The sequence below is a fragment of the Protopterus annectens genome, chromosome 10.part0 (genome assembly GCF_019279795.1).
Source record: "Protopterus annectens isolate FY-2018-M chromosome 10.part0, PAN1.0, whole genome shotgun sequence".
Taxonomy (NCBI): Eukaryota; Metazoa; Chordata; order Ceratodontiformes; family Protopteridae; genus Protopterus; species Protopterus annectens.
In genome coordinates this window covers 1,800,642,726-1,800,670,161 of record NC_056744.1, presented here as the reverse complement: position 1 = coordinate 1,800,670,161, position 27,436 = coordinate 1,800,642,726, and the positions used below count along the sequence as shown (strand labels likewise).

General features: G+C 43.1%; 1 protein-coding gene across 3 annotated transcripts in view; it reads right to left on the bottom strand.

The window, feature by feature from the left end:
* PHKG2 (phosphorylase kinase catalytic subunit gamma 2) overlaps positions 1 to 27,436 on the bottom strand; it is a 556,437-nt gene that overhangs the window by 310,673 nt on the left and 218,328 nt on the right. For all 3 annotated transcript variants that reach the window (XM_044086635.1, XM_044086637.1, XM_044086636.1), the window contains exons 3-4: positions 21,353 to 21,528; positions 2,643 to 2,697 (exon numbers count right to left, since the gene is read on the bottom strand). In XM_044086635.1, coding sequence (XP_043942570.1) covers positions 2,643 to 2,697; positions 21,353 to 21,528 — 231 coding nt within the window. The remainder of the gene's footprint in view (positions 1 to 2,642; positions 2,698 to 21,352; positions 21,529 to 27,436) is intronic.

The following is a 27,436-nucleotide window of genomic DNA, read 5'->3' as shown; positions in this document are numbered from 1 at the left end:
TTGCAGATACCGCATTGCTCTTTTGGGTGGTCCAGCTCTAAGCACACCACATATAAATCATGTGCATCTAGGATTGGATCTTGTGATCATAATGGCCACATTTCCTGAACCCTCAGACCTTCTCCACTATGATGTGGCAAAAAGTATATCAAAACCATGAAAGAGCAATGAGGTTATCCAGAACAATGAAGCACTGATGGCAGAAGTCAGAAAAGGTATCAGACAAAAGCAGCCAAACTACTAACCCACTCTGAGGCCACACAACAAACAGAAAATGAGAATGTTGAAAAAATCACCCAAAAAGGCAAATTAAAGGCAAGCAACAATAATATTGTGACTAAATTAAAATGACAAGGGATTACATACTGTTAAGAGCAACAATAAAATGCAGAAATTCAGAATTTTACCAAAGAAAAATGGGTGTAAATATCCCAAAATGCTCTTCTGTGAAATCACTATCAATCTTAAGGCAGCTAATGAGATCTGAAAATAAAAAGGAGGGGCGGTGCATCATGGGAAGTACGGAAGGAGTTTGAGCTGCTTGAGAAGAGCTATTTGCATTACTGGTGTCTAGGGACAGACCAATCCCATGAATGAAGTGGAATGGCTGGACATTCTAAGATCATAAGTTATATATTTTTTTGTTTTGTTTATATTTCAGTTGTCTCACTTCTAACAATCATACAGTAAATGGCAATTTTACTGTGCCAGACAAATCAGACTGGTGGCAATTACTACAGTGGAAAACGGAGTTTAACAATAATGTATTACTAGCCCTTCCTGGCAACTGTGTGTGGGCATGCATGCAACACTTTAGGCAAGTTACAGCTGCACTGAACTCGAGTGAGAAGGAGAAAGGCCTGGAAAGCCAGAGCTCTATCCCTGCTCTGCAGCTGTCAGCATAACCCTTGCTTGGTTGTAGCTGGTGTCGAGTCACATTCCAAAGCAAAACTGTTTACTTTGCTAGATAATCTTAACGCCAAACTGCTCTCAATTACTGAACTTATTTTTTATTTACTTAATTTTTTTCCTGTTTCCATATTTACTGAGACAATGGTGCAAATCAGAGGCCTGGAGGCATTGTCCATTACATACTAAACCGAGGCAGTCGTGTGGCTTTAAAGCCCGGACCCATGTGTCATCACAGCTTCCTCTCTTGCAACATGAAAGAACAGTGCACAATGGATGTTTTATGACTTTTCTGCAAGTATCCACATGAGACACGGCTCAATTTTTTTGTATCCAGTTTCTAATTCTCTTGACAACTTTCCATGCAGTTTAAGGAATGCAGTGAAGACATTTTGAACCAATTGTTTTTTTGCTATTATTGCAATGAACAGCTCCCTCTCAACCAAATGACCCACTTGTAATGTCAAAGAAGGCAAGAGACTCAGCCAAGAGGGGTCATCATTAAGGCAGCCATAAGGGGTGAACTTTTGCTAATGCGACACTACATACCTCCAGGCGATAACGCAAAGGGAAGAGGGCACGCAATGGGATGTCTGTACTGGACACCCTTCACTCCCACAATGGACACTGCAGGAAAGCAGCCCCACCCACTAAACTGGAAGGAAAGGAGGTGGTTGCCTTGGTATCCACCCAAGAAATGACACCATCAGAGCGTGCTTCCCGAGTGCCCACAACCCTCCCATTCCCCTGGGACATGCGAGCAGGCTACTACCTATAATCCTCTCCCTCCCCCATCTGGCACCTTCAGTGCTATGGCCACTAACACCCTTGGTCACCTGGGTCACAGTCAGGCTTCCACCTCTCTGTGCCACAGAGAGAGGTTTTTGAGCTAAAATTAAAGAAAACAGCTTAAAGATTTTACTGTTACTTATTTTATTCAATTTTATCGGTGTAGTGCACATGTTGCAGTGGACCATTTTCACACTTCCTGGTGGTTATAAACCAAAACAGTGAAGAAAAAACATACAAAATTATACGACTGGTGGTTCAGCAAGAATGACAGCAGAAATATACAAAAGCAGCTATAGCCATCAGCACTGAAACTGTTGGGATGTTAGTCAATTAAACATTAATAAAGTGAAAATAAAACTGAACTCATACATTCTTACACTGAAAAAAGTCTGGCCTCTGCCTGTACATGGATGTGATATACTGCACATACTCTTTAGAAGAATTCACAAGCTGCAGAAAACAGCTTGAGAAGTTCTAAAATAGGTGCATCAGCGCTGGTGTCAAAGTAACCAGTTGTGGTGCTGTGCAATATGTACACTGTAAAGTAGAACCACATAGTCGAGCTAAACAAATAAAGAGGTGCGACACACAATGTGCATGTGACAAACGCCTTTACCGAACAGCTCCAATAAGTTCACAAGGCACACAGATCCAACCACTCCTAACTCCCCTTAAAATAACAGCCAATGTGCCATGACATGCTTACACATGACTACGTGTGCGACAGGTACTGCACATCTCTCACGTCCGTAAACAACAGTAGCGACTTTGTCACAAAGACTCCAAAAGGAAACTAGAGCACCATGATCACTCTAAGCTTACAAACATGATCTTGTAATAAAATATAAGCTTAACATTTACATTAGCACTCCTGCTTTAGTGTTGTCAGTCACTCAACTAAAAAAAGAATTATATGAATGCAGAATAATCCAAATACTTACAGATCAAAGACAAGGAAGATGAAACTTGAGGACTCGTATGAATCAATCAGAGTAACTACAAAGGAAAAAGAAGACCTTATGTTCAAATATTACACTAATTTTGGTTTGCGAACAAATAAGAGACTACTTTTACGCTACAAACAAGCTTCTCCATAAAACTCCACTGGTGGCTAATCCTTTGGCCTTTCTTTTCACATCAGTCTAATCCAAGTTCCCACTGTTGGCGAACCATCATTAAACAGCTGCCCATTCTCCCATCAGACAGGTGATGGTGGTAACTCATCAACATGGCTGATTATGACTTCCTTTTTTTTAATGTTACGCCATACCCTAATCAATCTTTTTTTGCATAAACTTGGAATAAAGTGAACTTTAACAGAAATATGCTACCATACAAGAACCTCTTCCAACATCTCCATTCTGACTGTTTTTAAGTTATCTGGCTATATAACACCCCCCAAACCAACTAAGCCACTTGTCTATCCTGCACTGCCATACATCCAATGTACTCCTAAAGAGAACAGCATGCTACATTGTAGCTGAAAAAGGTATTTGGACAAACCGACCAACTCCATTACCAAAACAGTAAGCAAGCAAATAATTAAATAAATGCCTGGATCTGCTCAGTCTTAACTTCTGGCTGCCTGTCCCTCTACAGCACTGGGCACTAGCCAACATGCGTCAGTGACACTATCAATAAAAAGGATATTATACATTGTGTGTGTAAGAGTGACAGACGTTTCACTTACCAACTATTTTTCACTCTGCCAATCATTCTAAAATGAATCACGTTCAGTGCAATTTATTTATTATATATTTAACATTTGTTTACAGGGGAAATGTCTGATTGGGTAATAATACCTTTTTCAGCAGATTCCTGGAGAGAGCAGCTTCACACTTACATCAGTTTTACATACAAATAAATCATACATATATAAGAAAACAATATTTACAACAGTCATGCACAAGATGTGTATATATGGAGTGAATGCAATCAATTGAACACTGCAAGTTACACATGCTGCAGGTGGGTTAGAAGAGACTCCATATATGGGGACACAAGCTTCACACTTACATCAGTTTTACATACAAATAAATCATACATATATAAGAAAACAATATTTACAACAGTCATGCACAAGATGTGTATATATGGAGTGAATGCAATCAATTGAACACTGCAAGTTACACATGCTGCAGGTGGGTTAGAAGAGACTCCATATATGGGGACACAAAATGCTGCAATAATAAAGTCACAACAACAAAAAAAAATCATGACTGGTTAAAATAAATGTATTCTTGTACCTTACTGTAGAACGTTAAGAGAGGAAATGGATGATAAGGAGAAAAGGGAGTAGTGTTTAGTAAATCTTGAAAGGCAAGTATTATTTGAGAAGATATGAGAGAGGGTTGTAGAAAATACAAGTTAAAGAAAAGAATAGATGGATAGGGCAGGAGGTTTGTTTGTATGGGAAGTTTACAAAGATGAGAAATGAAACACTGAGACGTGGGGAAAAGATATTAAGAAGTTCCCATGGGGATGTAGGCTTCTACCTTCTCGATGTGATAACATACTAACATGGAGTTTCTCAATGAGCTCAACACCTACCTCAGCAGGACTGAGAAGGGAAACAATACAACTGCAACGAAACCACCCACCATCCAAGAAGATGAAGTGCTCCGCCTTCACCCAGCAGATGTTCAAAGAGTGCTGCAATGAGTAAACCCAAGAAAGGCAGCTGGTCCTGACAATATTCTGGGGCGGTTGCTCAGGGACTGTGCTGACCAATTAAAGTACAGTTGTGTACACTTACCATAAATGTAGATGTTTGAGTGTCTTCACTGTTGCAGTCATCACATTTGTGTTATCCCTGCTGGGGTAGCCCTCGGCTGGCCGAATACCAGAGACTTAGTATTTCTGCGTCGGTTGCTGTTGCTTGAAGACTGATGTCAGATTATCAGGGGTATAAAGGAAGGCAGCCGACACCATTACATTATTTTTTCTTGCCCTAACCGGTCAGGAGCCCCCAAAGTAGGAGGCCAAACTCTGGTGGCAGGACCCCACCAGAGGGGAAAAAATACCAATATGTCCCCCCTAAGGAAAGGGGAACAACAAGGAAGAAAGGTAACAAAAAGAAAAAGGGGGAAGGAGGGAGGGAAACCAGGACTGCAACAGTGAAGACACTCCAACATCTACATTTAGGGTAAGTGTACACAACTGCACTATGTTCTTCGTGTTTTACTGTTGCAGTCATCATATTTAGGTAGACTCCCAAAGCTGAGGAAATGGGTGGAGCCAGTCAAGGAAGCTAGGGGCTGGCTAGCATACCCTGCAAGACTGCAGACGCAAACCTGCCCTAGATTTAGAGAAGAGAGGCAGGTGGTAATGTTTGGTAAAAATGTGAACAGATGTCCAGGTGGCAGTCTCCAGGATGTCCCTGGTGGGGACTCCTCTGAGGAAAGCTGCAGAGGTGGAGGCTGCTCTGGTGGAGTGAGTCCTGACCCCCTGGGGGGAGGCTTTCTGTGTTGTTTGTAGCAGAAATGGATGCAGTGTGCTATCCATTTGGAAATTGTTTGTTTAGAGACGGCTTTGCCTTCTTCCCCTGTAGCAAAGCTAACCAGCAATTGATCAGACTTTCTGAAGGATTTAGTCCTGTCTAGATAGAATCTGAGCTGTGCACATCTAGAGAGTGAAGAATCCTTTCCCCCTTGTTCTGGGGATTAGGAAAGAAAGTGGGCAAATGGATGAATTGCTTGAGAGCCACACTGGATACCACCTTGGGCATAAAGGATGGATTAGTTCTGAGAGATACCCTGTCTGCATGGAAGATGATGAAGGGTTCCACAGCCATGAGTGCTTGCAGCTCAGAGACTCTTCTGGCTGAAGTGATGGCCAGGAAGAAGGCTGTCTCTTCCAGGAGAGAAATTTTAGCTGTGCAGAAGAAGCTGGTTCGAAAGGAGGCAGGGTGAGCTTTTCCAAGACAAAGTTAAGGTCCCAAGCCGGTGTTGGTGCCCTTTTGGGGGGCCACAAGTTGTTAGCCCGTCTGAGGAACTGAAAAAAAAACAGGATGAGTAGTAACCATCAAGCCAAGGTTCCCAAAAGGATGGAAGGATAAAAATAATCCAAATCCAGCAGTCCTGCAGTACAAACATGAACTTTATTAAGCGCTTCCGTCTCAGTTGATACTGAGACTTCATCGGAATAAATAACACACAAAAAGCTCTAGCTTAAATATACAAACCAATTAATAAATTAACTAATCTAAAAATCCTAAAAAAAACAATCACATTATATACAAATTCATCTAGTCAATGCCTTCAATTTTAAAACTGGAGCTACAGACAAAGTTTCATTTAGACCAGGAACTTGAAGGGAATTAATCAACAATTGCCATTTTAGTTCACACAACTCAACATTCAACTCCCACCAGCCCCCTCTTGGAGATCTAGGACTACTTCTAAAATGCCAATTCTAAACCTTTTAAAATCAACACATTTAATTGAATGTCTATATAAGGCATTTTTATCACTTTTCTGTGCAATTGCATAAACATGTTCATAAATACGTTTACTAAGCTGTCTCTCTGTTTTACCTACATAAAAATATTTACATGAATCACAAACAGCCAAGTAAACCAAACCCCTTGTTGTACAATTTCCTGGTTTAAAAAACACTAAATTAACCCTATTGGGTAAAACTTGCACTTTGCTCATACTGTAAATACATTTTAGAAGGAAAGTTCACATTTTGTGGTTCCTTTTTCAAAAGGGTTAGGAAATACAGTATTATGTTTAAACAAGTACTTCAAATTTTTACCCATTTTATTCACCAATTTAGGCCCCTCCCCAAAAATTCTTATGAAGTCGGGGTTACTCCTAAAAATAATCCAATATTTTTTCATTATTTCTTTTAACTTTTTTTGAGCCTTCACCAAATGGTACCACCATACTGCTACTGAATTCATCTATCAAGGAATCATTATGAACTCAAACATTTATTTTTCCTGCACCTTGGAGAGGTTTAAATTTTGTGCCCCATGCTAGTACTACCTCTTTACTGACCCCACAAATAAGGTCCCCGGGGTAACCTCCCTCTAGAAATAAATCAATGATGACTAAAACTTCTTTCCTCAGAAGGTTCCAATCTGAACACATTCTTGTGGCCCTCACTAACTGTCCTTTTAAAATATTTTTTCTTGTTTTAAAAGGGTGCTGGCTATTAAAATTCTAGTACAAGTTGGAAAACGTATCCTTTCTAAAAATAGATGAACAAAACTTCCTTTCAGATATATCTTTACTTAACCTCACGTCCAAGAAATCAATACTTGTGTTAGAACTTTTACTAGTAAAGGTCAAAAATGAAGGAAGTTGATTTTAAATAGATGGCAAAATCTGTACAAGCAGATACAGGTTCTTTCCAAAGAATAAAAATATATCATCTAAAAAATGAAGGTACAAAATCCATCTATCCTTATATTCAGATGGAAAAATGTATTTACGTTCCCATGCAAACATGACCATGTTTGTATAAATGGGGGCACAACTGGCCCCCATTGCCACACCCTTTATCTGCTTAAAATAGCAACCTTCAAACATGAAAAAATGATCTAAAATCATGTCCATAATGCTAAGTGCAAAATTAATCATAGTACTATTCTAATCTGTTAAATCTAACATGGCCTCCAAGAACAGCTTGAGTCCTTCCTTATGAGGGATGCTTGTAAAAAGTCACCACGTCCATTGTGGTAAATGCCATTTCTGGAGAAAATAATTATGTCCCTAACCTAGACAAATAGTCCCACAAATCTTTTAAAATATAATTAATCTTAAACACAATTGGTTTAAAAAGTCTATCTATGAAAACACCCAAAGGATAAGTGGAACTACCCTTAGATGTAATAATCACTCTATAGGGTGGGATTTATTGCATCGTCCTTCTGGACCTTCGGTATTCCAAAAGCTTGTGGAATGGTAGGGTGCTCAGGTTTTAAGAAATTCAAATAAGTCTTCTGAAATGATGCCCTGAAACAGAGTCCTCCAAGAAAAGTTGAACCTTCCGGTGGGCAATCATAACTTCATTGTATGAAGCTTCCATATACTTACTAGTATCATAAAAATGTCCATCATTTTCACACTATAATCTATATTCTCCACCAATACCATCCCACCCCCTTTATTGTGCTTCATTATCCTAATAGAGTCATCTAATCTAATTTCTTTTAGTAATGCCATCTCCTGTTAAGATTGAAATATTTTCTTCTATATGAAGTTAAAACTGAATGTGTCCTTCCAACATAAATTCGCATATGTAGCAACAACAGGAATAGTAGGAGGATTAAAAGTACTCAAGTTTAAATACTTCACTTTTGTTTTTCATCTCAATTAAAACCCTAGTCTTATTCTGAAACATAGAATGTAGCCCCAGTTTTCCTGAACATAACTTAATTTCCGTCATTGCTTCTGGAAAACTAATAATGGAACTAGGTATAAATGTAAGGCTCTTGTTAAAAAGGGAAAAGTATACCTTATTAATTTCCAAATGAGTATAATTAAAAATACTGAATCCTTGAAGACGTACTGCTGTCCCCTCATGTGACATCCTAATATTTCCACTAAAGTCATTGCCTACCCTTCTCTTAACAAAACACTCTATCAGTAATCAATTCCTGTACCTCCCCTATTCCTGTCCCCTGGGGTGGTTCCAAGTACCCTGAGGTGCTGGGGCAGAACGAAAAGAATTATTATAATTGTTAGTATTGTCATTTAATTGCCTAATACAATCAGCTATCCTTTCTGATCTCCTAAGGGTGCTTGGCCAGAAAATTCCTGTTCATTCATTTGTAATGTATCAAAATCATAAATATTCTCAGACTCTTTAGTACTCGCCCTACCTTCTGCATAATCAACCCTATTGTTGTCTGATAAACCAGTATGGTGATTATAAGCTTTAGGCACGGGACAGGCCATGCCTTTATTGTATTCATCATTCTCTCAGTTTAATTTTTTTTTTTCTTTCGATCCATATTTATACCCAATTGTCTCTCAATGCAACTGAACATATTGTCACATTTTTCAATATTCAACTCAAACAACAAATCTTCAGTAATTTCATTGTTCAATACAGATACATTATCCAATAATTCATTTATACAGGTGTTATTTAAATAGACAATAAAATACACAAGTTCCAACCCAAAACGGTCAAACATTTCCATCAGTTCCTGTCATTTTCTTTTAAATTAATACCTGTGGGAAACTTATAAAGCCATAAGCCTTTAGGTACTTGTTACATTTCAAACACTCAGTTAAATAAAAATTGTCACACTGCAAGTTCCTCACCTTAGTGATCTTTTGTTCTAAATCCAAGAGTTTTTTATTGAATGTCCTCGGTCGTTCTGAGGGCTTATTCTCCTTATCAGCCCCAAACATCTTGAAATCTTTTTTTAATCCATTCGTGGAAGTCTCTCCCTGGATTAGGGTGCTCTCGCTGAACTGTTAACGGTCGCTTTACTGGAACCCAGAAGCGAAAAATCATCCTGGTTTTGTCCATCTGTCATCATAAGTTCATTATTAGCTGACGCAGAAGATGCCGGTGCTTGTAGTCTCTGCATCAAGCAAGTCATATTTTTGTTTTGTTGCGTTAAAAGTGCAATCGAGTTAAACCCACTTCGGAGTCTGAGGAAAGTACAGTTGTGTACACTTATCATAAATGTAGATGTTAGAGTGTATTCACTGTTGCAGTCATTACATTTGGGTTATCTGCCTGCAGGTAGCCCTCAGCCGGCCTGAATATCAAAGTCTTGGGTCCTGCGTCGGATGCTGTCTCTTCTTCTATGATGTCAGGTCGTCAGGGGTATAAAACATGCAGCCGATGCCATTACATCAGTTTTTCTTGCCCCAGATGTCAGGTGCCCCCATAATGGAAAGCAATTATACGTTAGACTACACCTCCAACAAAAAGCAAATACACCAGAAAGCTGAAAAACACTAAAGAAGAAGAAAGGTCAGGGGGCTGGAGGGAGGGTAGCCAGGACTGCAACAGCGAATACACTCTAACATCTACATTTATAGTAAGTGTACACAACTGTACTATGTTCTTCGTGTTTCGCTGTTGCAGTCATTACATTTGGGTTGATTCCCAAAGCTAAGGAAGGGAGGAGGCACAGAGAATTAGGGACCAGCTATTAAGCCCTGCAAAACTGCAGTGGCAAAACCAGCTCTGGACTTAGAAAAAATAGGCATGTGGTAATGCTTGGTGAAGGTATGTACAGAGCTCCAAGTAGCAACTTCTAGGATGTCTCTGGTAGGAACACCTCTGAGAAAGGCTGTAGAGGTAGATGCAGCCCTGGTGGAATGTGATCTTATCCCCTGTGGGGTAGGTTTTCCATGGTGCTTATAGCAGAAATGAATGCAATGGCCTATCAACTTAGGCATGGTTTGCTTTGAAATGGCCTTCCCATCGGCCCCTGCAGCAAAACCAACTAGCAGCTGTTCAGATTTTCTGAAAGGCTTAGTCCTGTCCAAATAAAATCTAAGTTGTCTGTGCACATCTAAAGTGTGCAGTATTCTTTCTCCTTTGTTTTGTGGATTTGGGAAAAAAGTAGGCAAATGAATGGACTGATTATGGGCCACACTAGACACCACCTTGGGCATAAAGGAAGGATTTGGTCCCGAGGGGCACCCTGTCTGGATGGAAGATGATGAAGGGCTCCACTGCTATGAGGGCCTGTAATTCAGACACTCTTCCAGCTGAAGTGATGGCTAGAAGTACGGCTGTTTTCCAAGAAAGGACTTTCAACTCTGCAGTTGCAGCTGGCACAAAAGAAGGTAGAGTGAGTTTTTCCAATACAAAGTTAAGGTCCTAGGCTGGAGTAAGGGCTCTCCTGGGTGGTCTTAAATTTTTGGTCCTTCTGAGGAATTGCTTTAGCAGGGGGGTGAGAGAAGAGGTGGGTTCAGTATTATAATGTGCTGAAATGGCAGAGGCATGAATTTTAATTGACGAGAAGGAAGGGCCCTTGTGGAGCATCTCTGTTAAGTACCGAAGAATATGAGGTAAGCAGGGCACAGCTGTGCCCATCCCCTGAGTCTGGCTCCAGGAACAGTATCCTTTCCACTTTTCAGCATTGGATTTTCTAGTACTAGGCCTCCTGGCCTCCAGAATGACATCTAGCACCTGCTTACTGAGGGATGCTATTGGGGAGCTCAAGGAATTAACCAGGCTGCAAGGTTCAGGGTTTGAAGTTGAGGGTGCAGAATCTGGCCCTCCTGCTGGGACAGCAGGGAAGGGGTCTGAGGCAGGTGCCATGGTTCCAGCAGTGACATACTGTGCAAGAGGGGGTGTCAGTGCTGGTGTGGCCAGTCTGGTGCAATCAGTATTGTCCTTGGTTTGTCTTTTTTGATCTTTAGTAGAACTTTCGAGAGGAGAGGCAGAGGAGGAAAGGCATAAACCGAGAGGCTTTCCCAGGTGAAGGACAGGGCATCCACTTTACAAGCTTGACTGTGGGAAGTCCTTGTGCAGAATTTGTCCAATTGGTAGTTCTGAGGGGAAGCAAACAGGTCCATCTCTGGACACCCCCATTTGTTTCTCAAAAGGTTGAATATCTTTGGTTCCAGTTTCCACTCATGAGTCCATGAGATTTCTGCTTTGGTCGTCTACCAGTGAATTTAGCTTGCCTGGCAGGAATTGAGCTTGTAGGTGCACTTGGTAGCTCAAGGCTGTGTTCCACAGAGCCATGGCTAGTCTGCAGAGAGGGTACAAGTGGGTTCCCCTCTGCTTATGTACCACATCACAGTGGTGTTGTCTCTGTCTTTACCAATAATTGTCCTGGAAGAATGTGGTTCTTGAAGGCTGTCAGGGAATTCTGTACAGCTAACATTTATTTTTGACTGATATGCAGTTGCATCTGACTCTGGTTCCATTTGCCCTGAATGCACTGCCCTGCCAAATGAGCCCCCCATGCAGAGTCTGATGCATCTGTTAGGGTTTGGGAGGCACGGGGTAGAGTGAATGGGAGCCCCTTGTTGTGGTAGCAGGCCTATGCCCACCAAAGGAACTCTGTCTTTATACAAGGAATGATAGGTATCATTGATTCCAGGTCCTGAGAATGTTGACACCATAGGCTTTTTAGATACCACTGTAGTTTCCTCACATGCAGTCTTGCATATGGAATTAGTGAAATGCAAGAAGCCATGAACCCCAGGGCTTGCAGGATTTTCCTTGCAGATAGCTGGGTCTTTGTGGCCAGTAGTTTGAAGTAGGCTGTCAAATAAACTTGTTTCTCTGGCGTGAGGTAAGCCATCTGGGAAGTTGTGTTCAAGCTTGCTCCCAGGAATACAATTTGTTGGCAGGGTACTAGATGAGATTTCTTTTCGTTTATGGTGTACCTCAGTGAGGTTAAAAGTTTCTTAACAAATGCCAGATGTTTTAGTAGCAAGTCCTGGCTTTCTGCCTGAATTAGACAATCGTCCAAGTATGGGTATATTTGAATATTATTCTGCCTGCAAAATGCAATGGCTGGAGCTAGACACTTTGTGAATACCCTGGGCATAGTAGATAAGACAAAAGAAGTGCACTTTCCATGCTTGGCTGTGGGGAGTTCTGGTGCAAAATTTCCTCAGCTGATGGTTCCACCTCTGATGCCCCCCACCTGTGGATCAGAAGCTTGAATGATTTGGGTTCCAGTTTCCACTTGTTTGGGTCCATTAGATTTCTGCTTAAGTTGTCTGTCAGTGAATTTAATTTGCCTGACAGGAATTGAGCTTACAGGTGCACTTGACTGATCAAGGCTGTATTCCACAGAGCCATGGCTAACCTGCAGAGTGGGTATGAAGGAGTTCCCCCCTGCTTATGTACCACATTGGTGTTGTCCGTCTTTATCAAGAGTTGTCCTGGAAAAGACAAGGTATTTGAAGGCTGTCGGTGCATTCTGTACAGCTAACATTTCTTTTTGATTGATATGCATGTGCATTTTTCTTGGGCTCCATTTGCCTTGCATGCATTTGCCTGTCATGTGAGCCCCCCATGCATAGTCTGATGTGTCTGTTGTCAGGGTTTGGGCAGTGGGGGGTTGAGTGAATAATAGACCCTTGTTGTGGTAGCAGTCCTCTGCCCACCAAAGGAACTCTGTCCTTAGGCAAGGAATGATAGGAATCTTTGTTTCCAGGTCCTGAGAATGTTGACACCAGAGACTTTTTTAGTACCACTGAAGTTTCCTCATATGCAGTCTTGCATACAGAATTAGTAGAATGCAAGAGGCCATGAACCCTAGGGCTTGCAGTACTGTTCTTGCAGATAGTTGGGTTTGGGTGGCCAGTAGTTTGAAGTAGCTTGTCAAATAAACCTGTTTTTCTGGAGTGAGAAATGCCATCTGGGAAGCTGTGTTCAAGCTTGCTCCCAGGAACACAATTTTTTGGCTGGGTACCAGATGTGATTTCTTTTCATTGCTGGTATACCCCAGAGAAGTTAGAAGACTCTTTACAAATGTCAGTGCTGAAGTAGCAATTCCTGACTGTCCGCCTAAATCAGACAATCGCCCAAGTATGGGTAAATTTGAATTTTTCTCTGCCTGCAGTATGCGATGGCTGGGGCCAGGCATTTTGTGAATACCCTGGGTGCAGTAGATAAGCCAAAGAGAAGTGCAGAGAACTGATACTGCATAGAGCCCTGCCCTGAAACGTAGATATTTCCTGCAAGATTCCCTTATGAGGATGTGCAGATAAGCTTCTTTTAAGTCTAGGGTGACCAGCCAGGAGTCCTTGGCTAACATAGGAAGCAGCTGTTGGAGAATAAACATTTTGAATTTTGGTACCATCAGGATGGTGTTGAGAATTGATAGATCCAGGATAGGGTGCCAAGAGTTCTCTTTTTTGGGCACCAGAAACAGTCTGGAGTAGAAACCCTGTCCCCTTTGCTCTGTTGGGACAGGATGAATATCCCTGACAGTGAGAAGAGAAAGTACTTGCTTTTGGGCCTCTGCCCACTGGTTTGGGGGGGAAGAGGTCTGGCAACCCGCTTAGGGTTGGCAGACAGTGGAAGTAGAATCTGTATCCCTGGGATACAATGTTTAAGACCCATCAGTCCAGGGTAATGTACTCCCAGTTTTTTGCATGCAGGGCGAGCTTTCCTCCTAGGGGGTGCAAGTACTTGGGCAAGGCTGGGAAGGATGACGGACAAGTCACTGTGAACTTTTTCCATAAGGGGGTGGCTTACCATTCTCTGTTTTTGATGTGGGAGCACTCTATTGTTTAGATCTGTGCATACCCTGAGACTATAGTCTTGGTGGTCTGCTGCCCCTGAGCTTGGACTGAGAAGGTCTGGGAGGGACTGGAAAGGAACAGTTTTTTTGAAGGCCAATGCCTACTGAATCTAGGTGGCTGTACCTGTAGGAAATCTTTAACAGTTTGCACAGATTTAGCTTTTTCCTCCATCTTTTTAAGAACAGCTTCTGCTGTAGTGCCAAACAAACATTCTTGGTTTAATGGAGCATCCAGTAATTTTGCTTTGACATGGTCTGGCAAGTTTTGTTCCTTTAACCAAGCATGCCTTCTCAGTACAGACCCAGTGACAGCAGCCCTGCAAGATGCTTCTAAAGTATCAAAACCACATTGCAAAGTATGTTTTCCAGCTTGGTTTGCAGAATGCATTAACTCTTGTAAATCTTTATGTTCTGCACAATCAGGAATCAACATCATTTATTGTTTAATTAGTTCCATAATATGTTGCTGGTACTTCAACATGTGAAGCTGACAACTTAAAGCCCTGATGGCAAGAGTAGCAGAGGTGTATACCTTCTTCCCCCATCTGTCTAAAGCCCTAGAATACCCGTCCGAAGGGGTAGGGTTTTTGGCTAAAGTAGCCTTAATGCCTTTAGGTCCCTGGAAAATGATCTCTGGATCTAAATAGAAATTTGTGAGAGTCAGGTACTCTGTAGTACCTGCCAGGTTTTCTAGGAGCTGGTGGCAGTCAGGGGTATGACTGGATTCCATGAAGACATCTACAATTTCCAGAACAGGAGGGATAGCTAGAGGCCTGTGCTGATGCAAGTTTAAAAATTCCCAGAGTCTCTTTTTGGAGTGGGGGTAGTGGCACTGCCAGCGGAAATGCTCTCAAAGTATGCAAGGTTTCACCGAAAGAAAAGTTCTCTGGAGGAGAGCCAGAGGGAATGGAATCCTCTGCATCTGAATCCTCACAGGTAGATAGGTATATCCTGGTAATCGGAGCAATCAGTGTCATCGGACTTATGGTCTGTAGAATCAGAAGAAAAATCTTTTCTCTGTCTTTTACAGGGGGAAGGCTGGCTTCCCCTAATTAAAGTAATAAGGTCTTCAGCCATTCTAAGTATTTGTTTCTGAGGCAAGGGAGCTTAAGAATGTGCTTTGGGCGTTGGTTTCCTAGGTGTAGTGCGAACTCTGGGCCTGAGAAATTTGGTAGTTTTAGTCTGAAACAAAGTAGTCTGTTTGATACGAACATTGGCAGGTCTGACTACACCCTCAGAAGCCGGTGCCTGCACAGTGGCTCCGGACCCATCCAAGGTAGAGACATCCGCAGGATCCTTAGTCGAAGAAGAGACTCGTGGCATACCGGACTCCGAAAGGGTCTCGGTAGCAGCCTGCGAATCCACAGAAGCAAGCATCAGGAAAGCACCTCACTGAGGACTGGAGAACTGTAGACTAGCTTAATGGAAGCGTCGTCGGCAGTTTTGGACCTGTGCGGTCTCTCTCTGTCTTCATCCTTACGTTTTTTCAGAAGATCAGTAGTCAGATGGCTAACCGAAGCCATATCGGACTTCGAGGACTGACAGCGAAAATATCTAGCTACAGTAAGGGCCCGACGACGTATAGTTCTGGGGTTGAACAAAGCACAAAAGCAACAGCGGGGAACGTCATGGTCTGAGCCTAAACAGCTGACACGGTAAGAATGCAAGTCTCAGTGTGGTATTTGCTTTCCACAGGCGAGACAATTGTTAACTTTTTCTGACATCGGTTAGAGCAAGAAAAAAGGATCCCCAACGGGGTACTTAACTTTAGAGGACTTCAACTTCAATTCGGAAACAAAAACTCAGGTAGCGGCCGACCGGCACTCATGCGAACTGCTTCTGCTTCGGGCTCCTTGGCAAGAAAGTCTGATGTAATGGTGTCGGCTGGCTGTTTTTATACCACTGACGACCTGACATCAGTCCTGGAGAGACAGCAACAGATGCAGAAATATTAAGCCTCTGGTATTCGGGCCGACTGAGGGCTACCCCTGGCAAGATAACCCAAATGTGATGACTGCAACAGTGAAACACGAAGAACATCTCTCTGGTTTTTGAAGTGGAGGCAGTCCACTGCTTAGATCCCTGCAACCCATGGGACTGCTGTTTTGGAGGTCTGTTTCCACAGGGCCTAGGCTGGCCCTGTTTACTAGGTGCAGGAAAGGGCCAGTGCCTGGAAGAAAAATGCCTGCTGAACCTAGGAGGCTGTACCTGTAAGAAATCTTTAACAGTCCTCATAGATTTTGCTTTTTCTTCCATCTATTTTAACACCTCTTCTGCTTTACTACCAAATAAGTTATCTTTGTGCAAGGGTGCATCCAACAATTTTGATTTGACATGGTCTGGGAGGGGTTGTTCCTTAAGCCATGCATGTCTTCTAATGACAGATCCAGTGACTGCTGCCCTGCAAGAAGCTTCTAGGGCGTCAAAACCGCAGTGCAAAGTATGTTTAGTTACTTGACCAGCAGAGTGCATTCATTCTTGTACATCTTTAGATTCTGCCCATGCAGGAAAGGAGGAAATTTTTTGTTTAAGGTGTTCCAAGGTATGTTGCTGATGTTTAAGCATATGGAACTGACAACTGAGTACCCTGATGGTAAGAGTAGCTGAGGTGTATACTTTTTCACCCCATCTGTCCAGTGCTCTGGAATCCCTGTCTGAGGTGGTGGGGTTCTTAGATGAAGTAGCTTTAACCCCTTTTGGGCCTTGAGTAATGACCTTAGGGTCTGCAGTTGGGTTTTTAAAGAGATATTTGTGAGAGTCAGGGGACTCTGTATAGTACCTGTCTGGCTTTCTAAGATCAGGGGAGGGCGTCTGGATTCAATGAAGACATCATCTACCACATCTAAGACTGGGGGGGTGGCTAAGGGCTGTGCTGTGGAAGGTCCAGGAACTCTCAAAGTCTGTTTTTAGACTGTGGGTAGTCTTGACTCTTCCATTTGAAATGCTCCCTTAAAGTATGCAGGGTTTCCCCAAAGGAAAAATCCTCTGGGGGAGAGGCTGAAGGAACAGATTCCTCTGCATCAGAATCCTCATATGTGGAGAGGGGCTGCATATCTTCATAGTCAGATGCATCAGATTCATCTGACTCCTGTTCAGACAAAACTTCTGGAAACGCATCTCTTTCTTTTTGAGGGGGTGACTTGTCTTCCCCTAATCAGCATGATAAGATCCTCTGCCATTCTAAGCATGTGTGACTGAGGCAAGGGAGTAGAAGCCAAAGAATGTCTGGAAGTCAGTTTCTTGGGGGTGGTTCGACCCCTAGGCCTAAGGAACTCGGTTGTTTTAGAAAGAATGGTAGCTGGGAAAGAAGGCATTAGTTTATGTCTGGATTCAGTGTTGCAAAGGACTTCCTCAGAAGCCGGTGCCTGCACATCGGCTCTGGACCCATCCAAGGTAGAGACAACCGCAGGATCCTTATACAAAAAAAGAAGAATTCTGCGGCATACCGGACTCCGAAAGGGTCTCGGTAGAGTCCTGCGAATTAACTGAAGCAAGCATCACGGGCTGCGAAAGCACCTCACTGAATTCCAGAGGACAGATGACCAGCTTGGTGGTAGCGTCGTCGGAAGGTTTAGTCCTGTGCAGTCTGTCTCTGTCTTTATCTTTACGTTTTTTCAGAAGGTCTGCTGTCGGATGGCTTACGGAAGCCATATAAGAATTCGAGGACTGTAAACGGAAATATCTGGCTACAATAAGGGCCATACGACAAATAGTTCTTGCGTTAAAGCACAGAACCGACAATGAGGGATGTCATGGTCTGGGCCTAGACATGTGACGCAGTAGGAGTGGAAGTCCCAGTGTGGTATTTGCTTTCTACAGTCGAAACAATTAACTTTTTCTGACATTGGTTAGTGCAAGAAAAAAGGATCCCAAACGGGTTACTTAGCTTTCGAAGACTTCAACTTCAATTCGGAAATTAAACTCAGGTAGCGGCCGACCGGCACTTCTGCAAACTGCTTCTGTTTCGGGCTCCATGGCAAGACTGATGTAACGGCATCGGCTGCCTTCCTTTATACCCCCGACGACCTGACATCAGTCTTCAAGCGACAGCAACCGACGCAGAAATACTAAGTCTCTGGTATTCAGGCAGGCAGCGAGCTACCCCAGCAGGGATAACCCAACTCTGATGACTGCAACAGTGAAACACGAAGAACAGCTACTGTTCTCACCGACACATTCAACATCTCTCTGCATCAAGCCACAGTACCAAAGTGCTTCAAGAATGCAACCATTATACCACTGCCCAAGAAGTCTCCACCCTCAAGCCTGAATGACTGCCGCACAATAGCTCTTACCTCCACTGTAATTAAGTGCTTTGAGAGATTGGTCAAAGACTACTTAACATGAAGTCTTCCTAAAACACTGGACCCACTCCAATTTGCTTACAGATCCAATCACTCTATGGCAGATGCTGTCTCACTGGCACTTCACTTATCCTTGGCACACCTGGAGAACAAAAACTGCTATGACCGCATGTTCTTTATTGACTTCAGCTCGGCATTCAACATGGTCATCCCCCAACATCTGATTGGGAAACTGGTCCATCTGGGTGTTAGCAATCATCTGGATGTTAACACTCTTTTATGCAACTGGACTTTGGACTTTCTTATTGACAGACCACAAAAGGTATGCATAAGGCAACAACATCTCAATGAGCATCACAGTGAACACTGGAGAATCTCAAGGATGTGTCCCGACTCCCCTGCTGTTCACCATGCTGACACATGAATGCATCGCTAGGTACAACACAAATCACATTATTAAGTTTGCGGATGATACTACAGTGGTGGATCTCATCAGCAATTGTGACGAAAAAGTCTAGAGACAGAAGGCGAACCAACTGATTGTCTGGTGTGACAGCAACAACCTGTTCTCAATGTGAATAAAATAAAGGTAATAATAGTAGACGTCAGGAAGAGATACAAGGCTCATTCTCCACTCACAACCAAAGGAGAAACAGTGGAAAGGGTGAAGAGCACAAACTTCCTGGGGGTGCAAATCGCCAAAGACTTGTCTTGGCAAATAAACACTAATCACATCGTCAAGAAGGCACAACAGCATGTACACTTTCTAAGAAGATTGAGGAGAGCAAAACTACCACCTAAAGCTCTCATAACCTTCTACAGGGGTACCATTGAAAGCATCCTGATTAGTAATCTCTTGGTGTGGTATGGAAACTGCACGGTTTCAGATCGCAAATCTCTCCAGAGCGTGGTGAAAGTGGTGGACAGAATCATCAGGTCTATGCTCCCCTCTATCCAGGGCTTGCACTCTGCTCGGTGCCTCAGCACAGCCATGAAAACAGTTAAAGACTGCACTCACCCTGCCCATGCCATACTCTTGTGTTTGGCTTCAGGCAGGAGATACTGTAGCTTACATTGCAAAATCACCAGATTTAATAGAAGCTTTTCTCCACAAGCCATCAGACTGTTGAACACCAGTAATAACATACACCATGCTAGTCATGGAGTCCTGGAGTTGCAATGCTGAAGTAATTCACAGACATATGCAATAACTCTACGAAAGTACAATCTTACACCTTATGTGCAATATTAACAATGCCAAGTTAACATTCTGCGCAATATGCCAAGTTAGTATTCTGTCCAATTTGAAATATGTCTGATTTTGATCTGTGCAATATATTATCTGTTCAGTATTTTGGGTACTGATAAAGACATGTAAGTGGAACAGTCTTGGTGCATGTCATTGTACTTGTTACTGCACAGCATAAATGTCTTACTGTTGTTATTGTTGGATTAGCTTTAGTATGCTTGCTATTGTTGTATTAATATTCAGTATATGCTGTATGCACATTGAGCTGGAAGAAACGCACTTTTGTTCAGTTGCACTGTTGTGCGGTCTGAATGACAAAGTTCACTGACTTTTTTCAGATACCTAGAAATCAGGCCTAATGCCCGATTTGAAGTAATAATTTCAAACCGCTTCAAATGTAAACAACAGTAGCAGTAAATGTTATCTTTAAACAGTGCTGTACCATGAAAAGGATAGGTGATTTCTTGTATGCTGACATTTGCCTACCACCTGCAAAGAAGTTACAGCTCTCTGAAACCTGAACGTCTTGAGTTTGGGAAATGTGAACAGAAACAGAATGAAGCCCGCTCTCATCCTGCACAGCCCCTAGCAAACGTACTTACAAGTCTTTCCACATGGAACATGAAGGCAGACTGAGGCAGATGTAATTAATAAGGGGGGGTACTGTCCTCTATGCACTGCACCTCTGACATTACTGGGCACCTGAACAGGACAGTATCCATGTCTGTTCCATGGAGAAAGCAGTAGCAGGGTTCAGATACCCCAGCCATCTCTGCCTAAGCACTGCAAACCCAACACCCCCCCCCCAGCCCAAAGTAGCAGCCACAGACCAGTATAATACAGCTAACCAAGAGAGTGCAAAGAAGAGCTAAACTGGACATTTCATTCTCAGTCCACAACACATTTATAACAGGAAAATCTGCCCAGTACTGCCTCTGTCCTCTTGGATACAGCTGTTTCCTCAACTCCCATTCAGTAGCACTCATTAGTACTGCATAACAAACCAGAGTCCTGCAGCAGAACCCAACGCACATTCAGCAGCACTCATTAGTGCTGCATAACAAACCAGAGTCCTGCAGCAGAACCCAATGCACACTCAGCAGCACTCATTAGTGCTGTGTAACAAACCAGAGTCTTACAACAGAAGGCAACTTTGTGAGGAGAAAGAACAACTCTTCAGAAGGTCTGGCTTCACAAACATTAAAGAACATGACGCAGTCTTATATTGTGCCACAACAGATTCAAAAGTGAAGAAGTCACAGCAACCAAGGGGATATCTTCTTTTAGTCAGGAGCAGAGGGCACAGCAGACAACAATGCTCCAAAACAAAGTCACTATCACTGAAATAAGGAGGAGGGGAGAGGACTCAATGATTAGATTGAATGGAACAAGGCCACCCATGAGAGTAAACACCTCTGGCAGTGGTGCTGTAAGCTAAGGTGACCAGGGATCCTTAACCTTTCCACGAGATCATTCTTCTGTGCCACGGTGAAAGTGTGGACCACTGCATCCACAGTAATGGGTTAACACAGCACATGTTCTTCCTTGAAAACTACATTGGGGGGCAATGGTAGGACACTGGGCAGTCCTCTACTTAACCGCAAGATGACCTACACCAGGCCACTCTAAGAAATGTATAATGTTGATACGTGCATGTAAAACACTGATGACCTCACTCAGTAAATATTACAATGTACATAGAAACAAAACACATCAGTATTTACTTCAGTACAAAACAGCTATCAACAGGGTGCAAAGATGAGCTAAATTGAACACTTCATTTTCATTCCAGGGCAACACATTGAGGACAGGAAAATCTGCCCAGTACTGTCTGCGTCCTCCTAGCTGTAGCAGTTTCCACTAACTTGCATTCAGCATAATTCATTAATGCCCAATACTTACTGATATACGGGTGTCCTGACACTTTTTTCAGAACATCAATTTCCTTCATGGTGGAAGTCCGCACCTCCTCTAGTTGTTGGGGAGTCATACGCTCGGGTGTGATCTCGATAACCTTCACGGCATACTCCTTCCCAGTCTGCTTGTGAATGCAGCGACGTACCACACTGCTCACTCCCCTGTGGGAAAATGAATACCATCAGACAGAAACACAGTCTCTAGTTCTCTGATGTTAATGGTTTTAAATTCAAATATGCCTAAATATTAAGTACTGTACTTTCAGCAAAAATTAACCAGTGTGTCAGATCTGATCATCCCCACCCGCACCAAACCTTTCAAACATTTTTTCAGTGCTCCTTTAGGAAGTGTGCGTGCATATATCTAGTCAAACAAGAATCCTAACTACTATGAAAATTTGGCCAATGTCCTGTGTTCCTCTCTTTTTGTACACTTACTCCATTCCTTCTGCAGTGTATATTAAGTTTAATATCACAGCTTATTACAATATACTTATTGAACAAACATGCTGACCATACTGTCGTCACCAACATCCCTTAAGAATGTCTGCTATAACAATACAAAAATCAACTGCCTGGAAAGGAAGCACCCATCATATCTTTCCTAACAAATGCTAAAAACTACCACAACAGAAAACGTTTTTTTTTTTTTTTTTTTTTTTTTTTGCAGTGTACATTCTGCATACCTGGGACAGCCTACCAAATTCTAATGGATACACACACTGTTTCAGCACATTCAAACCCTCAGTGAAAGCCTTTTACCAACAGAATAAATAAGAAGTTATGTACTCACCATAACGTTCATTTGCGAGTTGTTCATCTCGCCTTCATTCTTTACTGATGGGTTTGGAACCAATCCATCAGCTCAGGTACGGCCGTATGCAAAGCTTGAGGTCTTCTAGTAGCTCAAGGCCTAGCCCCTATCCCATGATGCACTGTGAAATACCTCAGATCTTGTTTGCTGCATGTACTATAACCATATGGAAAAGCTATCCTCCTATGGAGGGGAAGAAGAATTGAGCAACCAAAATGAGACCTAACTCTAGGTCAACTATCAGCCAGGAGGGGGAAGAAAGGAGGGACGTAAGAATGAAGGCAAGATGAACAACTCACATGGAATGTTATGGTGAGTATTTAACTTCGTAATGTGAAGTTGTTCAATCTCACCGTTCATTCTTTACCGATGGGTAGCGTCACTAGCACCATCAATCTCGGGTGGCTCACGGGAGTACATTCTTCAGAACCATAGACCCAAAGGAAGCCCTGTCCCTGGAGGCCTTATCAACTTTGTAATGAGTGATAAAGGTATGAGGTTTAGACCAAGTGGCTGCTGCACAAATGTTATCAAGGGGCAATTTGGCTTGGAACGCATTAGATATAGAAACTGCTCTGTTTGAATGAGCTTTAATCTAGTGTTGTGTTGTAAAGGCATATTAGCAGCTGAATAGACAAAGGTGATGCAATCAGATAACCTTCTAGAAAGAGTTGTTTTAGCCACTGGTCTACCTTTTCTGGCTTCAGAGACTGAAACAAAGAGCTGGTCTGATTTCCTGATATCTTGTTCTATCCAAATAAAATCTGAGCTGTCTGTGAAAGTCAAGCTTGTGCAGCATATATTCCAATTTATTGGAATGATTAGGGGAGAAAACTGGTAACTCAATGACTTGGTTGATATTAGATTCTGAACAAACTTTGGGCAAAAAAAGAGGGGTTTTTCCTAAGAGAAACTCTTATCAGCATGAAAAATCAAATAAGGAGGGCTAATAGATAAAGCTTGAAGCTCTGACACTCTGCAGGCAGAAGTAATAGCCACCAGAAAAATGGTTTTCCACAACAAATATTTGACATCACAAGATGATGCTGGTTCAAACAAGGGAAGGATTATACACGACAGCATAAAGTTTAGATTCCATGGAGAATAGGGAGTTTTCACTAAAGGTCTCGTATGAAATGTTCCTTTGAGAAAGGCCTTGGATAACTTGTGTGACAATATGTTTAGCCTGTCAATTCCCAGATGAAGGTTAGATATAGCAGCCAACTGAACCCAAACTGTTGCGGCTGCCACTCCTTTATTAAAAATCATAGTCAAGAATTCTAGTATGAATGTCAAGGGAGCTTGGTAAGGATCAATTTTCTGCTTAGAAGCCCATATGGAAAATCTCTTCCACTTACTAAGATATAATCTTCTAGTGGATGGCTTATGAGAAGACAAAAGGATCTGTTTTGGCTCATTGGAAAAGTTATGAAGCCTGGCTATGAGGGGAACTGGAGCAGCCAAGCTGTCAGCTTCAGTGACTGCAAAGAAGGATGGAGGTCCCGAGACGGATGTGTCAGAAGGTCCGAAACTGGGTCCAGAATCCAGGGATCCTCCAAAAGATGATGATGAAGGAATGCATAGAGGAGACTCGGGGGGCCAATCATGTACAACTGCATCTCTCGAGGCTTCTCCCGGAGTAGGAATCAGGGCAAAGTAGCTTCTCCATTTCATGTTGATGTGGCTGGCAAAAAGGTCGCAGCAAGGCTGGCCCCATTTCCGGAAAATCCTGTCCGCAACCTCTTTCTTGGGGGACCACTCATACGGCAACAAGATTGCCCTGCTCAGTTTTGTCTGCTATCACACGGGATCTCCACGGGATGTGCGTTGTCAACAGAAAACGCTGGGAGGAAACAGCCCACTGCCAAACTGAGGGCTGCTCGGCAAAGGGGGTAAGACTTGGTTCACCCCTGCTTGTTCAAGTACCAGACTACTGACATATTGTCTGTCTGAACTGCAATCATTCCTAGAGGAAGAGAGTCCTGCAAGTACTGCAACGTCAGAAGTACTGCTCTCATCTCCAGAACATTGATATGCAAATGTGACTCTTGATCCGTCCATGTGCCTTGGGCAGTCTTTCCCTGAAAATGCCCCCCCCCCCCATCAGGCAAGCATCCATGGTCACAGTGGATACTGGAGGGGGAAGTACAAAGGGGCGTCCTATGGTTACGTGAAGAGAGACGTCAACCACCACTGGAGATCTTTTCTTGCAAGAGCTCGTAATTAAAATCGTATGATCCATTGGAAGTTCCTGATAAGACCATTTAAGTGAACAGCCATTGAATATTCTGCATATGCATTCTTGCTAATGATATGGCCCGGATCGCTGCAGCCATCAAACCCAATACTTTTAGAACATCTGAAGCTGGTGCTCTGTCTTTCGATACCAATGTGCTGACATGCTGATGAAGAAGAAAGACTCTCTCGATTGGTAGTCTTAGAGTGGTGGTTGAAGTGTCTAACTCTGCCCCGATAAAAATGATATGCTGCAATAGCAACAAGGCAGACTTTTCTGAGTTGACTGTAATGCCTAAGTGATTGCAGAGTGTCAGAGTGTATTCCCTTGCCTGAATCTGTTGATGCCTGGTGGTGGCGGTAAGGAACCAATCATCTAGGTACAGAAACAACTGGAATCCTAGACACCTCAGGTGAGCAGTGACCACTGCCATGCATTTGGTGAACACTCTGGGGGCTGTAGTGAGACCAAAGGGCAGGGCTCGAAATTGATGATGATTGGCTTCCAGCCGGAAATGCAGGTAATCTCAAGATGGCCTGGCCATTTTTATGTGGTAGTACGCATCCTTGAGATATATCGAGCACATCCAATTGTCTTTCCCTAAAAAAAAAAAGTATACACTGTAGAGTGACCATCCGGAACTTCTCTTCACAAATTGCTGGAGTCTGCTGAGGTCCAAAATGAGTCTCCAGTCCCATTTTCTATGGAACCAAAAAGAACCTTGAGTAAGTTTCGAATCCTACTTGATCTGTTGGGACTGGGTGGATGACTTTTTTCTAGCAACTTGGGGACCTCTATAGTTGCTTGTTCCCTGTAACTGGGTGGAACGTCCGAGATTCTCCTTGAGGACAGGGGTGTGGTGAAAGGTATGAAGTATCCTCTGGAAATGATACTTTGAACCCAGCTGTCTTTTTATTTCTTGCCAGGCGTCTGGATACAAAAATAAGTGACCCCCCCAGACTGCCTCCAGAGCAGGACAGTCAGGCCTCCTTTCAGAAGCACTGGTAGGACTAAACAGAAAAGTGATCTCTGTCACCCTGATGTTGCGGACCCCCCCTCTGCCACGAGGGCGGCATCTTCCAATATTACCCCCCCCCCTCTGTCCCTAGAGGGGGGGTTCACCACAAGTGTCCTGAAAGGCTCCTTGGGCTTTCCGGAACCACATTTTTCCTCCCCTTTGGCCTTTGGGGTAAGGTCGACTAGGGGTGGAAAAACAGACTCCGACGGCAGAGTCTTTTCCTCCTGTTCACATCTGGTCAAAGTTTCCTTCACTTTTGGCCCAAAAAGGGATGAGCTGTCAAAAGGGATGTTTACGAATAAACACTTAAAGGGCTCCGCGAAGGAACACAAGCGCATCCAGGAATGTCTTTGGAGAGCAATTCCTGTACCCGCTGCCCTACTCATTCCAGCAGCTGCATATGATACGAGACACATGGATGAGTTGACGATAGAATTTAGGGTTGCAAGCTGGGCAGCAACTTTGTCAGAGGCTCCTGCAGCTACAGTACCCTGAAGAGCATCTCCCAACTCCTTAAGGAGATCTCTTTGCAACCTAGTGAAATGGGTCAAATAGTTCAGTGAACGGAGAGTAAAAGTCGCTGAACTAAATATGCGTTTCCCATATCTATCCATGATCCTAAACACTCTATTAGGAGGATGAATAGATAAGTCTCAGACATTTCCTTTTTTTGGCCGCCGCCACTACCATGGCATCAACAGTGACTCCTTTGGACAAGAAAGCTTTATCTGATGGGGCGGATATAAACTTATAAGGCTTCCTAGGAACAGGCTCCATGGACTCCGGTGACTCCCACGCCCTCCGAGAGACCAACTGCATGAGCTCATCGAAGGGCGGAGACACACAAGAGGTTGAGACCCGAAAGCCTTCAGAAGAAAGTACAGTTGTGTACACTTACCATAAATGTAGATGTTAGAGTGTATTCACTGTTGCAGTCATCACATTTGGGTTATCTGCCTGCAGGTAGCCCTAAGCCAGCCTGAATACCAGAGTCATGGATTCCTGTGTCAGATGCGGTGTCTTCTTCCATGCCGTCTGGTCGTCAGGGGTATAAAACATGCAGCCGACACCATTAAATCAGTTTTTCTTGCCCCAGATGTCAGGTGCCCCCACAATGGGAAGCAATAATAGGTTATGGTACACCTCCATCCAAAAGCAAATACACCAGAAAACTTAAAATATACCAAACAAGAAGGAAAGGTAGAGTCAAGAGAAGTCAGGGGGCTGAAGGGAGGGTAACCAGGACTGCAACAGTGAATACACTCTAACATCTACATTTATGTTAAGTGTATACAACTGTACTATGTTCCTTCGTGTTTCAATGTTGTCATCACATTTGGGTTGATTCCGAAAGCGAAGGGAGGAGGAAGTTAGAGAGCATTAGGGCCAGCTATTAAGCCCTGCAAAACTGCAGTGACAAAACCAGCTCTGGATTTAGAAAAAAGAGGCATGTGGTAATGCTTGGTAAAGGTATGTACAGAGTTCCAGGTAGCAGCTTCTAGGATGTCCCTGGTAGGGACTCCTCTGAGAAAGGCTGAAGAGGTAGATGCAGCCCTGGTGGAATGTAATCTTATCTCCTGTGGGGTAGGGTTTCCATGGTGCTTGTAGCAGAAATAAATGCAATGGGCTATCCATTTTGAAATGGTTTGCTTTGAAATGGCCTTCCCCTCTGTCCCTGCAGCAAAGCCAACTAGCAGCTGTTCAGATATTCTGAGAGGTTTAGTCCTGTCCAAATAAAATCTAAGTTGTCTGTGCATGTCCAGAGAGTGCAGTATTCGTTCTCCTTTGTTTTGTGGATTCGGGAAAAAGGTAGTCATATGAACTGACTGATTTAGGGCCACACTAGACACCACCTTGGGCCTAAAGGAAGGATTGGCCCCAAGGGAAACCCTCTCTGCATGGAAGACAATGAAGTGATCCACTGCCATGAGGGCCTGTAATTCAGAAACTCTTCTTGCTGAAATGATGGCTAGAAGGAATGCTGTTTACCAAGAAAGGAATT